At 42.9% G+C, this 22,092-nt stretch overlaps 1 protein-coding gene across 2 annotated transcripts in view; it reads right to left on the bottom strand.

Moving 5' to 3' along the window:
• Positions 1 to 3,313, bottom strand: part of TMEM38B (transmembrane protein 38B) — a gene marked incomplete at its 5' end in the record, with an annotated part of 81,032 nt that extends 77,719 nt beyond the window's left edge. The window contains one exon of one of the 2 annotated variants that reach the window (XM_080667949.1): positions 3,142 to 3,313. In XM_080667949.1, the coding sequence (XP_080524075.1) occupies positions 3,142 to 3,253 (112 nt within the window). The remainder of the gene's footprint in view (positions 1 to 3,141) is intronic. The other variant, XM_080667950.1, reaches the window with a different exon arrangement.
• Positions 3,314 to 22,092: the final 18,779 nt, after the last annotated feature.

The raw sequence follows: 22,092 nt of genomic DNA, 5'->3' as shown, positions 1-22,092 counted from the left end.
GCCCCACGTCAGCCACACCGCCCCCAGTACAGCTCTGGGCCCTCAGTACCGGCCCTCAGTACCAGTGGTGGCTCCTGCCTTACCACGTGGAACAGACCTCTGACCATCGCTCATGGGTCTTTCCCCATCCCAACAGAATGCAAATCAAAAAGAAATAAAAACACAAACAAATTCATTAAATACCTTGATATCTGCTTAAGCAGCACAAGTCACATGGGAAAAGAAAAGGGGGAACCACCATATCTCCTTGGATGTGATGCTAGTGGAGAGATGAAAGATGAAGTATCCCAGAGGGAGTGCAACTTCAGGGACCTGTTCATCGAAATCCAACTTTCTGTCCAAGGTAATGTAAGGGACCTCCTCACCCATGACCTGCCCCAGCTGTGGGAGAGGCTGAAGATAAAGAGAATCAACAAGTGGCTAATGGTACAAACCAGCCATCTTCTCTCCGCGGATACTGGCGTCCATACAACTATCCTAACGGACCCTCACCAGATGGCAAAGAGACCAAGACAGGTGAAGTGCCATCTGAGAACCCTGCTCCAGCCACCTAGCAGAGCAGTGCTTCATAACACCAGGCTCCCCAGACACCTTCACCATCAGCAAGTGACCTAAAGAAATAATGACCCTTCAAACAGTAAAACAAAAAGCAGACCATGACCTTACCAACACCAAAGAAATATACAAGCAATAAAGAGGAAGACTAAAAACCAAGATGTGGACATTAGAATGTTTATGGTTATTATTTACGAAACCAACACAAAAGGGAGAATGTCAGCCAATGTTTCCAGCTATTTTTTTGGGAATGCCTGCACATTAGACAAAAAAGCAGCCTCCCCAGTTTCAGCAACCACTAGGTTTATATTTTTTTCATGGTTTTTACTGTTTCAGTAATATGATTTGAAAGAAGAAATATTAATACCACATGGAAAGAACCCCAACCAAAGAAATCTGAAATATATAGTAAAAGCTTTTTTTTCCCCTTTTCTGTTCATTTTGGATGCTGGTACTAAACTTCCAATGTGAGCCAAAACCGGTTTGGCTCAGTGGATAGAGAGTCGGCCTGCGGACTCAAGGGTCCCGGGTTCGATTCCGGTCAAGGGCACGTACATTGGTTGCGGGCACATCCCCAGTGGGAGGTGTGCAGGAGGCAGCTGATCGATGTTTCTCTCTCATCGATGTTTCTAACTCTCTATCCCTCTCCCTTCCTCTCTGTAAAATATCAATAAAATATATTTAAAAAATAAATAAATAAATAAATAAACAAACAAACAAACTTCCAATGTGATTTAAAAAGAAATTTTATGCCCTTCTTATTTATTTCTAGGATAAGGGGAGGATAACATTTTTTATTTCTTTTTTTTTAAATATATTTCTATTGATTTTAAAGAGGAAAGGAGAGGGAGAGAGAGAGAGAAACATCAGTGAGAGAGAATCATTGATCTATTGCCTCCTGCACACCCGCTAATGGGGATGGAGCCAGCAACCTGGGCATGTGCCCTGACTGGGAATCCGAATTGTGACCTGGTTCATAGGTTGATGCACAACCACTGAGCCACGCCAGCCAGGCACATTTTTGCTTTCTTATGTGACTCACTGAAAATGTGCAGCATGAAATTCCTTAAAAATAAAATTTTTACCCTTAAAAAGAAAAAAAAATTATTTAAAACCTCAAAGATCTTTGGCTTATGTGGGTATCATGTATCAAAATTTAGAATATTAGAAATTATAATAATTTAAAATAGCTCTTTATGTATTCATTTTAAAAGTAATAAACGCACTAAAATGTTAACATAAATACTGTATTTTTCATGAAAAATAGCTATTTTCCAAAGTAAAAACCATTTAGAGAGAAAAGCCACACTTTTATATTTTACCAATCTCTTTAAGGTCTAGCTTCAAATAGATAACAGCTGGAGTCTTGTATCTGCTTCTGCATTTAATGTTACAGTATCACTGGTTATGTAGCCTCTGGAAAACCCCACTGTACACTTGTGATGAGTGTGAAAAAGACAACATCTGCATATTATGAAAATAATTTTGACCTGCAAGTGTGAGGAACCCCTGGGGTTCCTGGACCACACTTTGAGAATCTCTGATTTAGCCTACACAAGAAAATACCAACTACTGAATATGGCATGAGAAAATGTACTTCTTTTGAAATCAAGGAAGCAATATCTTATGCAGATTATCTGTCCTTAATACAATAAGATTCCCCTTTTCCAGGTCCAAACTCCTATAGACTGGGCTATAAACTTCAATGTAAATGAGAAATATTTGTGAGGTACAAGAGTTTAAAAAAACAGTAGTCTATAAGAGGTACAGCACAGCCCTAGCTGGTTTGGCTCAGCGGATAGAGCGTGGCCTGCGGACTGAAGGGTCCCAGGTTCCATTCCGGTCAAGGGCATGCACCTTGGTTGCGGGCACATCTCCAGTAGGGGGTGTGCAGGAGGCAGCTGATCGATGTTTCTAACTCTCTATCCCTCTCCCTTCCTCTCTGTAAAAAATCAATAAAACATATTTAAAAAAAAACAAAAAAAAAAAACAGCAAATCCTCAAGACCCAAGCCCAAGTTCCAGACCTCCACCGCAATAAGGCAAGTAAAGCAATAAAGCTAATGGTAATGCTTTTGTGGGGGGGGTGGGAGGGGGAGGGTCCTGCCTTCAATTTGTAAATCAAAACAAAACACGCCCCATCATGAAGCCCAGTAAAGCAAAGCGCAGTAAAACGAGGCATGCCTGGCCGGTGTGCCCTACTTGAGCTTTGGGTTTAAGTGTTTATACACTTTCCTAAAAGGAAAGCGGTCCGAAACTATCCTTACTCCAAGCAACTAAGTCAGACTCGCTCTCCGGAGCTGTGTCCCCAGGCGGCTTTTAAACACTTTGCAAGGAAGCGGTGACTGAAGGGTCCCAGGTTCAGCTCCCGGAACGGATGCCCCCCATCCCAGGCATCCGTTCCGGGAGCCCTTCCTGGGCTGCGGACCCCCGCTCGCTCCTCCGGCCTCAGTTTCCCCGCCTGTACCGGAGGGGTCGGTGGAGCCGGCCCTTGGCCCCCCTCCAGCTCGACCAGAGGACTCTCTAGCTTAGAGGCGGCTCGGCCGTCCTCACCTGAGGGGGCCGGTCCGCGGCGCCCCGCACTCACCCGGCTGACGCTTCAGCGCCATCACGGATACCAGGTAGTGGGCGATGTCAAAAAAGGGGAACATAGACATGCGAGAAAAGGAAATGGTCAGCTCATCCCACGAAGAGGCCATGACGACGACCTACCACAGCGACCCAAGCAGCCGGGGTGACGGGTTCCCGGCTCACGCGGTAAGAGCTGGGGGCGGGGCAGCCTCAGGCACGCTCTTCAGAGCGGCCTCCGGGAGCTCTGCGCGTGCGCCCTGGCACCCGCGTCCGGGCGCGGAGGGGCGGGGCCGAGGGTCTGGAGGGGCGGGGCCGAGGGGCGAGAGCCACTGCATTCGCGGGCGATCGGCGGGTGGGCGGGGTGAGAGGGTTCCGGTTGTTTCCGTGGGACCTGAGCTAGCTCTCCTAATAAGGGTCCATCATCTTCTCCGTGCTGGGAGCTGTGCCAGGCCAAGGAGAATGGGCAGCTGAATAAGACATAAATAGTGAATTTATTTAACATTGTTAATGTTAACATTTAGTGCATTTATTATTTTTAAATGAATAAAGAACTATTTTAAATTTTCCTGTTATAATTTCTAATATGCTAAATATCGATATATGTAATCAACATACACAAAAACTTTGTGGGAACCTCAAGAAATATTTTTAAGTCAGCTTTTTTAAAGATTTAATTTACATACATTATATTCACCCATTTTCATCTATTGTTTCAGATGATGTTGGACACATGCAGTCTAAAGGGAAGACCCTCGGAGTTGGATTTATTTCTGTAAATTGATGTCATTCACCTATATTTCTTGATCAACTACAGTTTTATATCTTCAGTAAATCACACCATGACTTACTGGAGATATAAAAAAGAATATAATTAATATCCTGCCCTCAAGAAACTTGTATTCTCCCAAGAGAAATTCTTTTTTTATTTATTTAATTTGTACAGAGCAGGTAGTGAGAAGTATAGGAGCCATGCCAAGGCAGTTCCTAGGAGAGGAAGATTATTTCAGGGAAGTGGTTAGCCTTTAAGAGCTGGGGTAGAGATGGTGGGAGGTATTTGGCTAGACCACAAAGTGAGAATGAGGTTGGAAAAGAAGTCCTTAAAAGGCAGACCATAAATCAGGAGGTTTGGCTCCAGAGTCTTAAGTTCTTGATCACTAGATGTTAACAGTACAAATCAGAGCCAGAATTCAGACTCAACCATTATGCTAAACTGGGTTTTAGGGGTGGGAGGTGCAATTAAGCAACAAAATTAGGAATAGACTGCTAAGAAGAGACAGGGAAGATGGAGGGTATTCACTGGCCCAAGAAAAAGGGAGTGGAGGCTGAGGACAATAGGAGCAGAGACCCGAGTGGAGAAAAATCAGTAGAAACAGAATAAGGATGTCAACTCAACTTGTCAAGGATATGGATATGGGGAATGGGTGAGTAGGATTATGGTTACATTCCGAGAACTGGAAACAGAAAGGACGAAAAACACAAATTTCTTTTGGTACATATTTTTACTTGATATGTCAACAGATTATGCTGGCCCAGGAAACTGGAAATGCATAAGGAGCTGCTAGATAGGTAAGAGCTGCATGGGAGTATGCACTGCAAGCATGACTTACCTTGTTTGGTATTGTTTTGTTTTGTTTTGTTTTGTTTTATAGCTATTTAGCAAATGCTCGAGGCTTAATCACAAGGAACAACAACAGCCTGTAATTATTGGAATCGAGAGTCTAGAATCATAGCCACATTTTGTACACTGTAGCGTTTTGCCCGCTGTCGCTGGCTATGAAGCAAGGATCTCTTTCGGGAGGCTACTAGCCAATCACACGGCAGCAAATTAGGCCACTGAATAGTGGACATTCTCCCAGATCTTAATTCACAGTGTGTCCAGCTTCCAACTAAAATAAGAGACTTGGAACTTGACCAGGTCTCTAGTCTACAAGTCTAGAAATTGTAACAGCTGTCTCCTAGAAGGCCAAGTTCATGTTCATAAACGGATATAACAATTTCTGTGTAAAGTAGGTGGAAGGACAGCTGTCCTTTAGGCAAGTCAGTTACTATTTGATGAACTATTTTTAGAACAGCCTACTTCTCATGCTCCTGTTTATATATCCCCCCACAGAAGCATGGGCCAAGCATTCCATACACGATTCACCCCAGCATCATATTAAGGTTCACTGCTATGTCTATTGGTACCTCATATGACCCCTGTTCCATGACATATTCATCTACCAAAAACTAGGCTCAATAGGCAGATCATCTTTTATATCCTTCAGAATGGCCAAAAGCTCAAAGATTCCCACTGGTGCCAAGGCAATTGTAGCATTTAGCTGACGGAGATAGGGAGCTGGGAAAGTGGACAAAGAGTGAAACTGAAAACTTGCTGCCAACTTCTGCAATACCTCAAACATATGGCATCCTTCCACTACCCCCTCCCCAGAAAGTCCAAAGACTAGCCACTACTTGGCCTGGAGAACTGGCATAGAGTTGCAGGAAAGAACACCATAGTGGAAAGTTAGTATCACATACCAGTGCAGAGAGTTGGGTCTTCATGATCAGTGAAAGAGAGACAATACTGGTAAATACCTCCATATTTTTCTAAGAAGTCCCAATACACCAAACCACTAAATCTGATAACTATTTGATCTTTCCTATTAAAAAAACAAACAAACATTTTATTGAGGTATGCTCAACATACAAGAAGCTATACATATTTAATATATACTGCTTGATGCATTTAGGAATAAGTATACACCCATGAAATTATCACCACTAACTATGCCACAAACATACCCATCACCTCTAAAAATTCTCTCGTCCTCTTTTTTTTTTAATGTTTTTATTGATTTTTTTAAGAGAGAGAGGAAGGAAGAGGAATAGAAGATAGAAACATCGATGATAGAGAAACATTGATTGGCTGCTTCCTGCATGCCCCCCAGTGGGGATCAAGACCACAACCTGGGCATGTGCCTTGACCAAGAATCAAATCAGCAACCTCTTGGTGCATGGGACAATGCTCAATCCACTGAGCCTGCTGGCGGGGCCTCCCATCCTCTTTATTATTGTTTGTGTATGCGATAAGAACCCTTAATTTGCCCTAGCTGGTTTGGCTCAGTGGATAGAGCATCGGCCTGCAGACTGAAGGGTCCCAGGTTTGATTCCGGCCAAGGGCACATGCCTGGGTTGTGGGCTCAATCCCCAATAGGGGGCATACAGGAGGCATCCAATTGATGATTCTCTCTCATCATTGATGTTTCTATCTCTCTCTCCCTCTCCCTTCCTCTCTGAAATCAATAAAGAAATATATTTTTTAAAAAACACCTTAATATAAGACCTACCCTCTCAGCAAAATGTTAAGTATGTAACACATTATTGTTAACAATAGGCTCACTTGAGAAACAAAGATGGCAGCATAGGTAAGCACCTAAACTGCTGCCTTGCACAACAATTTCAAAACTACAACTAAAAGACAGAATGGACATCATTCAGAACCACAGGAAGGCTGGCTGAGTGGAAATTCTACAACTAGAAGGAAAGAGGAAAGCTCACAGAGAATCAGAGGAGCGGCAAAGGGCTGAGGTATGGAGATGCGCACAGAGAGGAAGGGCCACTAAGTGCCTGGCTGACTTTCTCTGGCGGGAGGGGGAAGGAAGCCCCCGACTGCACTGAACCCCAGTTCCGACTGCACTGAAACCCAGTTCCAGGCAAAACCCCGTGGACCCAGGCTCATACAGGGGAGTCTGGACTGTCAGGTAGAGAGAAAGGCACACGGAGACTCAGACACCTGGGGGAACCGCGGCGGGTCTGGAGGTGCATGCACGCACGCGAGTGCTCGCAGAGAAAGCTGAATGCGGAGGTTGCCGCAGGCATTCCCTAGTGTAAGGGAGTCGGAAGCTCCTGACTGCACTGAACCCTAGTTCCAACTGCACTGAACCCCAGTTCCGGGCGAGCCCCTGGGGACCCATGCTCTTACAGGGGGAATCTGGACTGTCAGATAGAGACTCAGGGGAGTCGCGGAGGCAGAGGTCTGGAGGCATGCATGCAAGGACAGGGCTGACGGGAAGCCAAGACCGTCTGCTCCGCCCTAAGACTCTGCCCCATCCAAGCTGAGCACAGAGGCTTTTGCAATTGTTGCAAGTCTAATCCTATAAGGCTGTCTCCAGCACCGAACTTCTCCCAGCGTAGACACAGCTGATCCTCACAGCCAACTGGCCTGGAGGTCTATTCCTCCCAGTGATACCAACAATAATCAAGACTTAACTACAACAAGGCTGAGCACACAGTCCACAAAGGGGTGCACCAAGAGTGTCCACCTCAGGTAACTGGGGAGGCCAACCCACTGGGCCATATAGGAAACCTAGCACACAAATCTACCCTACCAACTCAGGGAAGCAGCAAAAATGCGGAGGCAAAGAAACAGATCACAAATGAAAGAAATGGAGGAAAACAAATGACTGGATATAGAATTCAAAACCACGGTTATAAGGCTTTTCAAGAATATCCTAGAAAAAGCCGATAAATTTAGCAAGACCCTCGAGGATATGAAAAAGGACCATCTAGAAATTAAACATACACTGACTGAAATAAAAAATATTATACAGAGACCCAACAGCAGACTAGAGGAATGCAAGAATCAAGTCAAAGAGTTGAAAAACAAAGAAGCAAAAAACACTCAACCGGAAAAGCAAAAAGAAAAAAGAATCCAAAAATTTGAAGATAGTGTAAGAAGCTTCTGGGACAACCTCAAGCGTACCAACATCCAAATTATGGGGGTGCCAGAAGAAGACAGAGAGCAAGATACTGAAAACCTATTGGAAGAAATAATGACTGAAAACTTCCCCTACCTGGTGAAAGAAATAGACTTACAAGTCCAGGAAGCGCACAGAACCCCAAACAAGACGAATCCAAAGAGGACCACACCAAGACACATCATAATTAAAATGCCAAGAGGAAAAGATAAAGAGAGAGTATTAAAAGCAGCAAGAGAAAAACAGTTAATTACCTACAAGGGAGCACCCATAGGATTGTCAGCTGATTTCTCAACAGAAACTATGCAGGCCAGAAGGGAGTGGCAAGAAATATTCAAAGTGATGAATAGCAAGAACCTACAACCAAGATTACTCTACCCAGCAAAGTTATCATTCAGAATGGAAGGTCAGATAAAGAGCTTCACAGATAAGAAAAAGCTAAAGGAGTTCATCACCACCAAACTAGTATTATATGAAATGCTGAAAGGTATTCTTTAAGAAGAGGAAGAAGAAAAAAAGTAAAGATAAAAATTATGAACAACAAATACATATCTATCAACAAGTGAACCTAAAAATCAAGTGAATTAAAAAATGAGGGCCGAAACCGGTTTGGCTCAGTGGATAGAGCGTCAGCCTGCAGACTGAAGGGTCCCAGGTTCGATTCCGGTCAAGGGCATGTACCTTGGTTGCGGGCACATCCTCAGTGGGAGGTGTGCAGGAGGCAGCTGATCGATGTTTCTCTCTCATCGATGTTTCTAGCTCTCCATCCCTCTCCCTTCCTCTCTGTGAAATATCAATAAAATATATTTTAAAAAAAATCTGAGGAACAAAATAAACTGGTGAATATAATAGAATTAGGGGCATAGAAAGGGAGTGGACTGATAATTCTCAGGGGGAAAGGGTATGGGGGGTGCAGGAAGAGACTGGACAAGAATCATACACCTATGGATGAGGACAGTGTGCGGGAGGTAACGGCAGAGGGTGGGGTGGGAACCGGGTGGAGGGGAGCTATGGGGGGGGGAAATGGAGAAACAATTGTAATAATCTGAACAATAAAGATTTATTAAATTTTAAAAAAAAAAACAATAGGCTCTAAATTGCAGTGTAGATCTCTAGGACTTATTTATCTTTTATAAGTAAAACTTTGTACCCTTTGACTCATAACTCCCTGTTTCCCCCTCCCTCCAGCCCCTGGCAACCACAATTCTACTCTCTGTTCCTGTGAGTGACTAGTTTACTAGTAGATTCCTTATGTTAACAATATCATGGAGTAATTGTTCGCTGTTTATTGTACTTAGGATAGTGCCCTCAAGACTTATCCATGGTGTTGCAAATGGCAGGATTTCTTTTACTTTTTTAAGTTAAATAATACTCATTGTATCACATTCTTTATTCATTCATCTCTTGATATAGAATTCAAAACCTTGATGAATGGGGAGTTTTCAGCCATTATTCTTTAAATAAGCTTCCTGTCCCTTTCTTTTTCTTTTGCTTCTGAGACTTCCAACATGTGTATATTAGTTCTCTTAAAGGTATGCCATGAGTCCTGTACGATTTCTTCACTCTTTCCATTCTTATTTTTTTGTTCCTCCAACTGGATAATTTTAAATGCCATGTCTTTGAGTTTGCTGATTCTTTCTTCTGCTTGATTGAGTCTGATATTGAAGCTCTTAGCTGAAATTTCCAGTTCAGTCACTGTATTCTTCAGCTCTAGAATGTGTTCAGTTCTTTTTTTTTTTTTTTTTTGAAGTTCTATCTCTTTGTTGAACTGCTCATTTTGTTCATGTATTGTTTTCCACGTTTCATTTAGTTGTCTATCTGTGTACTTTTGTGCTCACTGAGCTCCTGTAAGATGATTATTTTGGATTCTTTGTCAGGCAATTCATAGATCTCCATTTTTTGGGGGAGGTTAGTTACTGGAGCTTTATTTTGTTTCCTTGGTGGTATTTGTTTCCTTGATCTTCACATTGGTGTTTGCACATTTGAAGAAAGCAGTCATTTTTCCCCAGTCTTTACAGATGGATTTTGTCAGGGAAAGTCCTCCACCAATCAGCCCAGCCAGAGATTCTGTGTGGATTAGATGGCAGGATCTACAGGTGTGCCTGCTGCCAGAGTCTACCAGCATCAAGGACAATCTGTTACTGGGATCTGCAAGCCAGCTGTTGAGATCTGAGCACTGGTTGGTGAGGGCCTCCACCTCTTTCCTTTATTCTCAGCTACTCCAGTTATCTGGATTCTTTCAGTGTTCTGGGTGAGATGCGACAGAAGGGGACCCACAAGTAGCACCCTGAAAGGCTGGAGAAGTCAGGCACTTGCTTTGCTCGCTCTTCCCTCATGGAGGACCCATGTGCCAAGGGGATCTCTTTCAGCATTTTGCTGTGCTAGCTTGGGGGAGGTGTGACATGTGCAAAGTGACAGTGTTCTTCTTACCCTTCATTGCATCTTTTCTCATTTCTGTGTTCCACCTCTCACCTGGATTCCAGAGCTCTAATGAAGGTAATTTTGAGAAGGCTAAAAAGGGCTAATTCTCATGTAACCCTGATATTTGGGGGGCTAGCAATCTGGATCCGTGCTAGCAAGCCCATTGTACATTCTTGATAACCTATAGTTAAGTCACTACCTCCTTCCCAGATACTGGTCTTGCAGAATCTGTTACAGAGGCCATAAAACTGCGAACAGTGCACTGCCCCGGAGGGAGTGTTATTAACGCTGGTGCCAGGCCATACCATCAGATATGGCCTGGAGACCCACAACATCTGGGGGCCTTCTTGCAAGGCCCGCAAAAAGGACCGGAAGCATAATCCATATTTGCGGGACAAAGACCACAGGGAGATATAAAGAGAAACCCCCTGCATGTTTCTTCAGTCAGATTTGGAAAGTTATTCCCTGAGTCCACCGGCATATTAAAAAGTGTCCCTCCTTTTCTTTAAAGCGTCACTTGGTTTTTCTTTGGTCTTCTGCAACAATTTTATTGATGGATGGCTGTTAAATTGGTTTTGGGGTAAGAGAAGTAAAGACTAGAGCTTCTTCTTCTGCCATCTAATTGATATTTTTCGTTTGATTTTTTTCTGTTACCTTTTTCTGGCTTTAAACCAAAGTGTGACAATGTAGTATGATTCTTACGTTGCATTTGCATTTTTTTTATTCCATATGTAGCATTTATAATTTCCATTGTGCTACCCTAGAAACAGATCCTAGTCAAAACAAAAAGTTATTAGGACTTTGTTTTGGTCTCCTGTGTATTCTAACCTGACATATAACTCCTTTCCCAGTCTTTGTCTTGTCTTTAGAGTACTTGGCTCAACAGCAGCATCTCTTAGAGACTGTACTCTGCTGTATAACTGTAGTGGGCAGGATCATCCACATGGTATTCCACACGCAAAGGTTTGCTGGGTTCTGGCTTTAGAAAAGCATGAGGTCTACACAATACACAGGGGGAAAATGCCAGAAGGAATTCAGTAAAATTTTTTTCTAGTATAATAATATATATTAGCATAACTTACAAAATATTCTACTTTATAGCATATAAACATTTCCTATTCATCAGTGTTTTTGATAGCCAAATTTTCTTATCTTCTGGTTTTTTAAAAAATCTATATCACTACAATTTTCATAAAGAACTCGTCTTTTTCACAGACTCTGTCTGTGATACTTGATTTGAATCAGGTCAAGGCAGTTAGCTTGGCATAGTCTTCAGCCCACATTTACCTTAACCCAAAGCCCTTAGTTCATTATGAGAATTTGACAGAAGAATGTGGCTAGAGCACTAAAAATCCAATAGGGAATAATTACAATGACCAAAAAAAAAAAAAAAGAAAAAAGCCATTTGCAGCGAAATTAACACCAAGGTTAAGATATTTAAATATTCATTATTGTTTAGATTGCTCCATATTAAACTATTAGCAAAAGGAAGTCTGAACTTGCTTGGCCTATAATATTCAACCATTTAAGGAAACTAATTGAAAACTACCGCTGGAAGCTTTTCAGACAAAAACCTATCTTGAATCAATTGTAAACTGAGTACTAATGTTTTTCTGTTAAGAAATTATTTATTTAAACACATCTGAAATCTTCCACCTCTAACCCTCTGCCCTTCCAGTCTCTACCCTAAACAGGCTATGAGATTGTAAGATTATTTTTTTTTTAGTTTTGTTTGTTTGTTTAAGTGAGGAGGGAACAGGCAGCACAGAAATATGCGTTTGTGTTCTTCTCTTGAGGGAAACTGATTTTGCTGCATATTTGGGCTATTTTAGGGGTGCTGGTGAGGGAGAGGTGGTGAAATGAACCTGTGAGCTGAGAGCCCTCACGCATTCTGTAATTTCAGGACAGTCAATCCTTTCAGCCTGTATATCAGCTACAAGAACTCAGTGTGAGCTCCCAGAGGGAATGAGGACTTTGGAATAAGAGAAAGGCGAATTCCTCTGCAAATTGTGACAGAGCCGGGTATGTGGCAATCTCCAGGGAAAATTTTTGCAACTGCTGGGGCTTCATCACCCAAGGGTATGACCAGCTTAGAAACTAATTAGCTAAAGTGCTGAGTGCTAACCACCCAAGGCAGCAAGAACCTGATGCGTGAAAGGGTCTGACTCTAGAATGGGTGGGAGAGACCAATTCAGGGAGCATTTGTGGATGTCTTGACCAAGAAAGGAAGAAGCTGAAAGGCAGAAATACACAAGAACAGTGACAGGAAAGTCAAGGACTAAAAATGAGCTGGAGGTTATAAAAAGCACTTGTCTGGATTATTCCAGATGAACAATTTCACTTACCCATTTGGAAATCCAGTTTCATAATGTATGACAGTGTTTTTTTTAAAAAAGCTGTTAATGTAAAATGTTAACATTTGTGTACAGTCTTAGAATGGAGTAGCGGGCCTCCTGAGAACCCCTCCAGCCTTATGTGAGGCAGCATGCTGGGGGTGGGGGTCAGGAAACACTTGATTCGGAATCAGAAGCCCAATTATTAACTGGATGATTCTTTTTGGATGAGCCATTGAAGGTCTCTAAGTCTCCATTTCAACACTTGAAAATGGGATTGGAAATACCAGTTTTATTTATCTGACAATCGTTATGAGGATTAAGTTACATACTTATGGAATATATTTTGAATAAACATAAAGCTTTATGTGAACAGAAGTTGCTTTTAAAATCATCTGTGAAAGATTGTGGGAGATGACTAGCACGAGGCAAAGAGAACAAGTAGAGAAACCGCCGTCGCCTGACGCGGGTGTTTTCGGATTGCTGTACCCGAACTATCTTTCCCCACCAGAGTAGAATTTTTTTTTTTTTTGAAGGGCAATATGCAGACTTAGCCATGTTTGTGCAGCCCGTAGCATCAAGCATCATCCTTAAAGGGTAGGAGGTGCCAATAAATGTCTGTGGAATGGGACCAACGGGCTGCAGCTTCCAAACGTAGACATTGATCAGCCAAGAGAGGAAATGTGAGTAAATTGGGAAGAAGGAAGAAGAGGAACCTTACTATAAGAGGGAAGAACAACCTAGCCACTGTGGCCTCACTTGCTGCCTTTTCTCTTTTCTAAGCTGTGGAGAGCCCGGAGCAGCAGCTTTGTGTGGCTAACCACAGGACGGACCTTCATTGTGCACTGTTCTGGGCTAGGCTTACCAACTAAGTCAACAAAGTCTTTGCGCCTCTCCTCCTGGCCTTAGCCCTCTGCAGATCTAGTGCTGCTGTTTGGGTTCATGAAGTAGAAATTAGCATAATCCGATTAGGTTAGCTGCTGAGGGGCGTCTTTGGTCTGAAAAGCAGGGAAAAGAAAAGTGTCTCACAAAGAGGGGAGCCTGGAGCTGGGAAGGAGAGGGCACAATGGCGCCTGTGCTGCTGGCCTGAAAGCTTGCACCTGCACAAGCCTCTTGTAAATAAGGACTCTCAGATGGTATTAAACAGGGTGCTGAGGATTCAGGGGGAAGCTCGGGTGGTAAGCGTGGGGAAGTGAAAGGCAAGACAGCGGCTCTGCATCCCATTAATTGATTTATCTGGATTGGCGAAGCGGGGGTGGCTGACAGAGGAGAAATGCCCGTTTGATTCCTACTCAGCATTGAGAGTGGGTCAGCCCCATAATCTGGTCTATCAAGATAAGCGTTTTAGAATCTCTGCAAGAGACTGATAAGGGGTTTACTTGTAGGGAACAAAGTTCATTGGATGTTTGATTTCAGTACTCTCTGAATGGGACGTCTGTATCTTTCCTTTATTTCTGGAAAGAGAGACAAAAAGCTAGGTGGTGGCCATTGTTTCAGGCCTTTGGGTAATGTGTGCTTCCTTAGAAACCATGGAAGGAAAACTCAACAATCAACTTGTAATAGGTGAAGCAGGGACATTTTTGACTGAGTGCACCTTTCTCTGTTGTGCACAGTTTATGGGTATAACTGAAACTCATTATTTTGAAAACTAAGAATGGAATGCCAATCTATGTGTGCAGTAAATGTTGAGTTTTCAAGCGATTGATTTATTTTGCCCTTCTTACGTGAAAGAAAGGTCCAAAAACAGGAAGGAAAAATCAACACCAAGAAACAAAAATTCAGAACAACTTATCTCAAAAACGGGGTCCCCAGAAAGAGATAGCTGGGTAAAGGCAGGTTCAAAGTTTCCTCTGGTATCCCCAGTGCTACTGGAACCCAGCAAGGTGTGACTCTGAAGAGGGGCTGCCTGAGATGAGCTTTGGTTGCAGAGGGAGGGGAGAGGAGAACAAATACCTCGTCCTCTTTCCTCCTCCACCCTCTGTCCTGCCTCTGCCAACCAGAAGCCTGAGAAAGGAAGACCAGCGTGATGGAGATTTGCACAGGGCTGGTGTTTCCCTGTTCCCTCCCCCAAATAAGGACCAGGTAATATATTTTAATGAAAGGCTTTTCAATATCAAAATTGATATGGGATATATACTATGAAGATATTTTCTTGCATTGTTGGGGTAAATCTTTACTTGGTCATAGTGTAATTGTCTTTTCATATACTGCTAAGTTATGTTCTCCATCCATAGCTTGACTATGATGTAAAATATCTATGGAAGTGTCAGACTTTTTCAAAAGGAACCTTTATTAAAAAAAGCAGAGCATCTAGTCCGACTAAGGACACCTTGAATCACTTTATTTTATGCCATTTAACCACTCTGTCTACGTAAGATGATGTATAAAAATACAACTGTTTCGACCCATAGCCCAAGGTCTGTCAGAGCTAATGTGCTTCTCAGGCCTTCCCCTGATCTGCTTCTTATCCTTTTTTCTGAATATCAGGCCTCCAGATCCCCTTCTCACTTTTAAGGTTTCTACGTGCTTACTTCAGCTTCGAGCAGATAGGAATTATTTTCCTACCTGCCTCCCCAGACTCAATTTCTTCACTAGGTTCCAAAGATCTGCAGACAACCTAGCAATGTCTCCTTTGTCCCTCTCGGAGAAACTGAATGGCTCTGTTGAAGACGGTAGATGTTAGACCAGTGGGGTCAGACTGAGCCTGGGTTCAGCAACCTCCTCGGTACTTGAGTTTTGGCTAGTTTTTATAGCCAATTCTTCTGGAAAGAATTCAGAGCCAAAACTAACTATAAGAGAACATCCTATATAATAAAAGCCCAGCGACCGAAACGGTGGAACGACCAGAATGACCAGAGACCAGAACGACCACAGCCCCTCGCCCCAGCTGGCCCCACCCCCCATGGAGTGGTTAGGGGTGATCAGGCAGGCAGGCAAGCAGTTAGGAGCCAGCAGTCCCGAATTGCAAGAGGGATGATCGGCAGTCAGACATCCCACAAAAGGTCCTGGATTGTGAGAGGGTACAGGCCAGGCTGAGGGACACCCCCCCCCCCAATGCACAAATTTCGTGCACTGGGACTCTAGTTTATTTATAAAATCACAGAGGTAGAAGTAATTCCTAGAAGAAATGAGCTTATGAAACAAGTTATAGAGGTAAAGGAAGGGCCCTTGGAGTTGGGGAGTGAGGAAGCTAATGGTAACACACCTGAGGGAGGGGAGGGGTAAAGAGTAAGGGGAAGGGAAAGATGCAGGCTGCTCTGGGAGGAAGAGCTTGCTGGGTTCTCTGTCCTCAAAGTTTTAAGGGCAGAGAAGTTAGGGGAGTTCCCAGGGGAAGATCTCAATAGAAGATTCAGCAATTCTCCAGGTGTGTCCTTTCCGAGTCTATGTCTCCACTGATTGAATGGCCGGTGCCAGAGAAGGGGGTCATTATTCAATGCAACTAATCCTGAGGTCAGCTGTGGGGTCACTGGTCTGGTTTTATTGTTTTTCTGGGCCTGGAGCTGAAATACAACTGAGGCTCAGATGTTATCTCTAAGGAGTAAAGGTCAGGGGGTCCAAACCACATGACCAAGGATATGCTAGGGGAGGAAGATCACCCCGGGGGCAAGGTCCCACCCTACAATTGTCTGTTGCTAGGTACCTGGGGCTTTCCACCCTGGTGACCTTCTCTACCTGGCCCATTGTCCTTGCTCTGCTTGTGTCTGGCTAACTGCCTACCACAGCTCAGGCTCCAGGAGGACAGATCCTCCATCACAGAAACTGGGAAGGACAGATACTAGTATACTGGTGAAAAGACAGGGAAACAGCACAGAGAAAAGACAGCTCTGGGGACTAGTACGCTCTTTGTCCTGCGTGTGAGTATATGATACACCTCCTTGGACATGCAACATAACAGATCTGAATATGGCACATTGGAGATGGGGAAGGAAAAAATAAAAGGGTTATTCATAGTCATCGAGAGCCTATTATGTGCTGGGAGTTAGATAAATGCCACCTGTGATACTTCTAGCAACCGCTTAATGGAGATATTTGCTCCAGTGTACACTTGGGGAAACCGTGGCTTACAGGGGTCTGGGAGACACGCCTAGGGTCATGTAGTGAGTGAGTAACAAGGCTGGGCTCTGAAGCCATGCCTGCCTTTCAGCAGAGGCCACGTTCCTTTCACTGTGTCCTTCTGCCCCCAAAAAGAGCAGCCTCCGGTGAAAGAAGTGCTTGCTGCCGGTAGGCGATGACTGAAATATGGGGGGCAGAAGGGGAGACTCACGCAAAAATGTGGTTGGTGGTCTGGGTTTTATACCCTGAAGAATTATGTGATAAAGGGAAAATTATGCCAAGGAAGTGCTGGGGGTTCCATCCTCTCAGACATAAATTCTGTTGCATGGCACAGTGGAAGTTGTGCTAACAGAAACGAGCCTTCCGAAAAGGAGGCTTTGTTTTTTTAGGGTTGTGCTTGTTTACCCAGTAGCGTTACTGGGTAATATGCCTGGTCCATGAGGTTCCATTAAGGTGGATAGGGTCAAAAGGCATTAAGAACTTTGATTTAAAAAAAAAAAAATCTGTCTGTGAAAAGCAGTGATTTTGAGTAAAAACGACTGGGGTCAAATTCTGGCTCTGCAGTGGAAACTTGGGCAAGTTAAATAACCTCCTACACTTCAGTTTCCTTATCCGTGAAGTGAGAACAATACATCTAATCAACATAATCTTAACAATAGAACACTGTTATGAAGATTATGTGAGCTGATACACAGGAAGCTATTGGCACAGCCTGGCATACAGTAAATACTCAGCGAATCTTGGCTCTATTAGTATAATTTTATTTTACTTGTATTTATAATGTAAATAATTCTGAAGTAGATATCCATATGCATAATTCTTTGACCATAATTATGATTATTTTTTTATAATAGGTTTCTAGAAGGAGAATGACTTGGGTACAAGTATACGATCATATTGAATAATCCTATTTTTAAAGTTACCCATAAAAGGCAATTCAATGGCTTGCTTCATTCAACTACCAGGGAATTCTTGAGCTCTGGAAATTAAATTCCTAGAGTACACGTTATTTGGCAGATTACAAACCTAACTAAGGTGTGTGTAAAAGTCTAGTGTTCATTAAAATCTCTTTGTGATAAATCATTCGCAATAAAGAGAAGATAAAATGGAAAGTGTCCCTGTTGATAGCAAACTCCAAGAGTCACAGAAATGCATGTTCAGTTTAGGAGACCTTGGCCCTGGCTTCCCGTAATCCTTCCACTGCATTCATTCCTTGGCATTTTGTAGCACCTGCCACTTTAAATCCCTCACTTTGCACTGCCATTGAGAGTTTAGATTTCCTCCTTATCTTTGACCTTTTAATGTAAGGATGTGGTTTTAACTAACCTTTGGCCTGTGGGTCAGCAGTTAAGCTGTCCATTCTCCCAGACCCCTGAAAAGATGAAAGATCCTTTGCCTTTTTCAGGACAAAGCCTGTTGTGCATAACTTGTACATAGTTTGGTCATCTCAAGCCATGCTTGGGTGACGAAACCTCATGAGGCAGGTGCTGCATGGATAGTATGGGAAACAAACCTTAAAGAAGAGCTTTGGACTTTGGGTTTCTCAGTAAAATTCGGCCTGTTCAAGTTTCATGTCAATGTCCTCTTTTAGGGGAAGCTAGAGGAAGATACTTAACAGAGCCAGTCCTGACATAGCTTCCTCATTCTGAAAGCGAGGTCACTTACAGGGCTGTCTTACGGGTTAGATGTTAGATAGAAGCTGTCACCGTGTCAAGGAGATCTTAGCTGGGAGCAGGGGGACAGACTATGCACGGGTACCTGAAACACAAGGTAGAGGAAATAAGGGTCGTGAAGTACGTAAGGGGATTCTAAGAAAGGAGAGATTAGACGGAGCAGTGGAAATCTAGGAGGACTTTGTGTAAGAGATGATGTTTAAGATGAGTCAAGCTTCCTGAAGGAGTGGTATTTCAGATCAGCCATGAAAGATTTTAGCAAGTGGAATTTGGTGCAGATGGAGGGGTGAGTAAAACAAGTGAGAATGGGACGTTCATGCAAGCAGATGGAATCACAAGAGGAAAGTCAGAGGTATTGAGCAGGGGGGTGTTTGGGGACCATCAAGTGAAATGGTTTCATTAGCATGTACAATACATTTCGGGGACTGTAGAAGGTAAAGGGAAGGGTACAATGGGGTTAGGCTGCAGAGGTCCTGCTTTGCTGGGGAACAGAATTTCTTTTCTTGACTAAAGATAGTGGGGTGGGGGGTGGTTCAAAGCCAGAAGATTGGCTGTAAGGATGGAGTGAGTGGGCGGATGAGCTTAGTTAATTATAAAATTCTTTTTAAAATGAAAAAATAAGAACACTTTCTTTTCTTAATTTATTTTCAATAAATTAATAGTTAAATAGTAAATTAGAATCCATGGTAAAAATATCACAAAACAACAGATAAAATCTTTGGCTGATACTTCTAATCACATTCTATAAAGCACAATAATTCAATCTCAATAAAAATGCACAGAGGATTACAGAGCACTATTAAAGGAGAGGAGCCTAATCATAAGGTGCTGGTCCGTTTTCAATCCTAAAATACTCAGTGACCAAACAAGGCTGCAGAAAGGCTGGGCGCTGGATCAGGACACTGGCACGCACTGGTTTCCACTCACCGTCCATGTGACCTTTGCAAAGTCACTTTGAAATGCTCTGGACCTGTTTTCTCCTCTGTCACATGAGGAGTAAAATTAGCCAACTTAATGACCTATATAAATAAATGGACTTGTTTATACCTAGTTTCCAGAAGTTTCCAGTGGTGTCTGGAGCAGACCAAACACTTGTTTTCAAGTAACAGAGTAGCATAGATGATATAATCTGTCTAAACTCTTCTGTTGGGTTCAAATGATCCTTAAGAAGATGTACCACCAGTGAACTACAATACGTTCAAATCATAAATTCTTACTATTGCAATCACCAAGCCCTAAGTATCGGACACCAACGAAGACTCTAGAGTGATTTTTGAATTAGCCTCCAGTCTTACAGCCACCTTGCCAAGGTTTAGGTCTGACAGGCATTTTATTTATTTATTTATGTATGTATGTATGTATGTATGTATGTATGTATGTATGTATTTATTGACAGTCATTTTAACGTAACACAACTTGATATACCAAAATCCAAGCTTGCAAAAGAAATCATCTAAGAGGTGAATTACATAAAGTCATCTTTTAAATGTGCATTCATTCTATCAAGGAGATTTCCTGCAGGGTTTCATTAAACAATGATCCCCCTCATATAGTTTAATGATCATCCAATCTCCCCAGAGCTTTTTAGGAGCACACAGACGTGGCCCCAACAGCAAAAAGGTGCACTCACTCTGAGAAGAGCATTAAATCCCATAGTCAGGCCTTCATGCAGTCCTCGGCAACATGGTAAAACGAAGCCAATATCAAAATATTGTCAAAAGTGTGATTTTGATTTCATGCCAGATGGGAATAAGTAATGTTGCTCAATTGACAACTATCAGCAAAGCATTGGTAGTTTGGGGGCATACTTAAGTCCCCCCACGCTTGTGAGAAATGCCATTTGTTTCTCCGACTATTCTGGGTCCATGGGGAAGTTTACTGAGTGCAGGCAGTTTAAAGAAAGGACCCAGAAGGAAATGCATTGCTTCTGATGAGTGTGAATGCTGCATAGAGTTTAATGGCATAACGGCCTTGCTAATTTGGGGAATGAGATTTTGAGGGGGCCTCATCCAATTTTCTTCTGATTACCAAACCAAAGGGGCTCATTTCAACCTTTCATAAATCAACTATCTTCTTTCCAGAGTGGCAGGAAATGTTAACTCCGCTGTTGTGTATACACGGGAAATCCATAATTGCAAATCCATCAATTTCCTACTGGTGGTTCAGAAGGTTTTAAAACCAATGTACCATCGAGAACTTTGGGGAAATAAAATGTCCCAGAGACAATCAAACGACATCATTTGTATTCTGGGCTAAGCTATGGGATTCATCTCTGAATCCAAGCATTATCAGGGTGGCACGTGGTGGTGAGTTATGCCAAATCCACACTGTTCCATTGGCCTGTGGGTACCACCCCTCCCAACATAAGACTGAGCTAATGCTCCATCGCAGGGAAGACAAATTCCAAATTCATTAATTCATTAGAGTCTGGTATTACAGTCCTATTGTCTGCTCCAAATCTTTTGTTTAAACTAAGCTCTCTGTTAAATGAGTCGTTAAATGGTAATGTTTGGATTTTCATAATTATATTTGAATTTTACAGGTCTTAAATCAGCAGGAACTCAGGCTGAATTAGAAGTATTAATACCTGACATGTGAAACTGAGGGGTTAGAGAACCTATTTCAGCTGTTCTTCATAAGAAAACTAGGAACTCTAATTCATAAGTGATCAAGTCCTTGCCTCTCACAGATATAACCCACCATTTGGCTTTGGAGATAACATATATGGGAATGGCTCATGGCAGGTAACACCTCCCATTTCTGTAGAGATAAAGAATGCAGAGCTCTTTCATACGTATCTGTTGCATTCCTGTAATCTTCCCATGTCAGGAGGGTCTTTTCTCCACAGATTTTCCCACAAGCCTCCGGGATTTTTTTCCTGCAAGAGCCAACCTGAGACTTGTTTTGTTCCTCCTTGATCAAACATGCTACATTTTTCAAAAGAAACTTTAAAATATGTTCTGAGGGCCCTAGCTGGTTTGGTTCAGTGGATAGAGCATTGGCCTGCAGACTGAAGGGTCCCAGGTTTGATTCCCGTCAAGGGCACATGCCTGGGTTGCAGGCTTGATCCCCAGTAGGGGGCATGCAGGACACAGCCGATCAATGATTCTCTCTCACCATTGATGTTTCTATCTTTCTCTCCCGCTCTCTTCTTCTCTAAAATCAACAAAAATATATATTTTTAAATGTTCTGAGGGAGCCCTAGCCGGCTTGGCTCAGTGGATAGAGCATCAGCCGGACTGAAGGGTCCCAGGTTCAATTCTGGCCAAGGGCACATGCCTGGGTTGCGGTCTCGATCCCCAGTGGGGGCATGCAGGACACAGCTGATCAATGATTCTCTCTCATCATTGATGTTTCTATCTCTCTCTCCTTCTCCCTTCCTTTCTGAAATCGGAAAAGAAATATATTATTTTTAAAAAGTTCTGAGGGAAGCATTTTTTACTCATCTGAAATGTGCATTTCTACTCATCTTGCTTATAACTGAAAACATATTGAGTGATTGTTTTTTCTTCAAACAACATCTTATGTAGATGTTGGACATATGAAATAGACAGAAACAGGCCGCATTCCAACACCATTCCTCATGGCCTCCTGTCGGCTCCTGGCAGCTGTCCCTGAGCCATCTCCTGTGAAGCTTAAATTCCTGCCTCACAAATTCTTCATCAAGTTGACTCTGTAACATGCAAAAGGCTGTCGATGGCCAGTGACTGCTGAACAAGTGTCTCCCTGGGTGATGAGAGTCCGAGTCACA

This window comes from Plecotus auritus (assembly GCF_963455305.1).
Source record: "Plecotus auritus genome assembly, chromosome: 5".
Taxonomy (NCBI): Eukaryota; Metazoa; Chordata; class Mammalia; order Chiroptera; family Vespertilionidae; genus Plecotus; species Plecotus auritus.
This window is presented reverse-complemented; position numbering and strand designations above follow the sequence as displayed.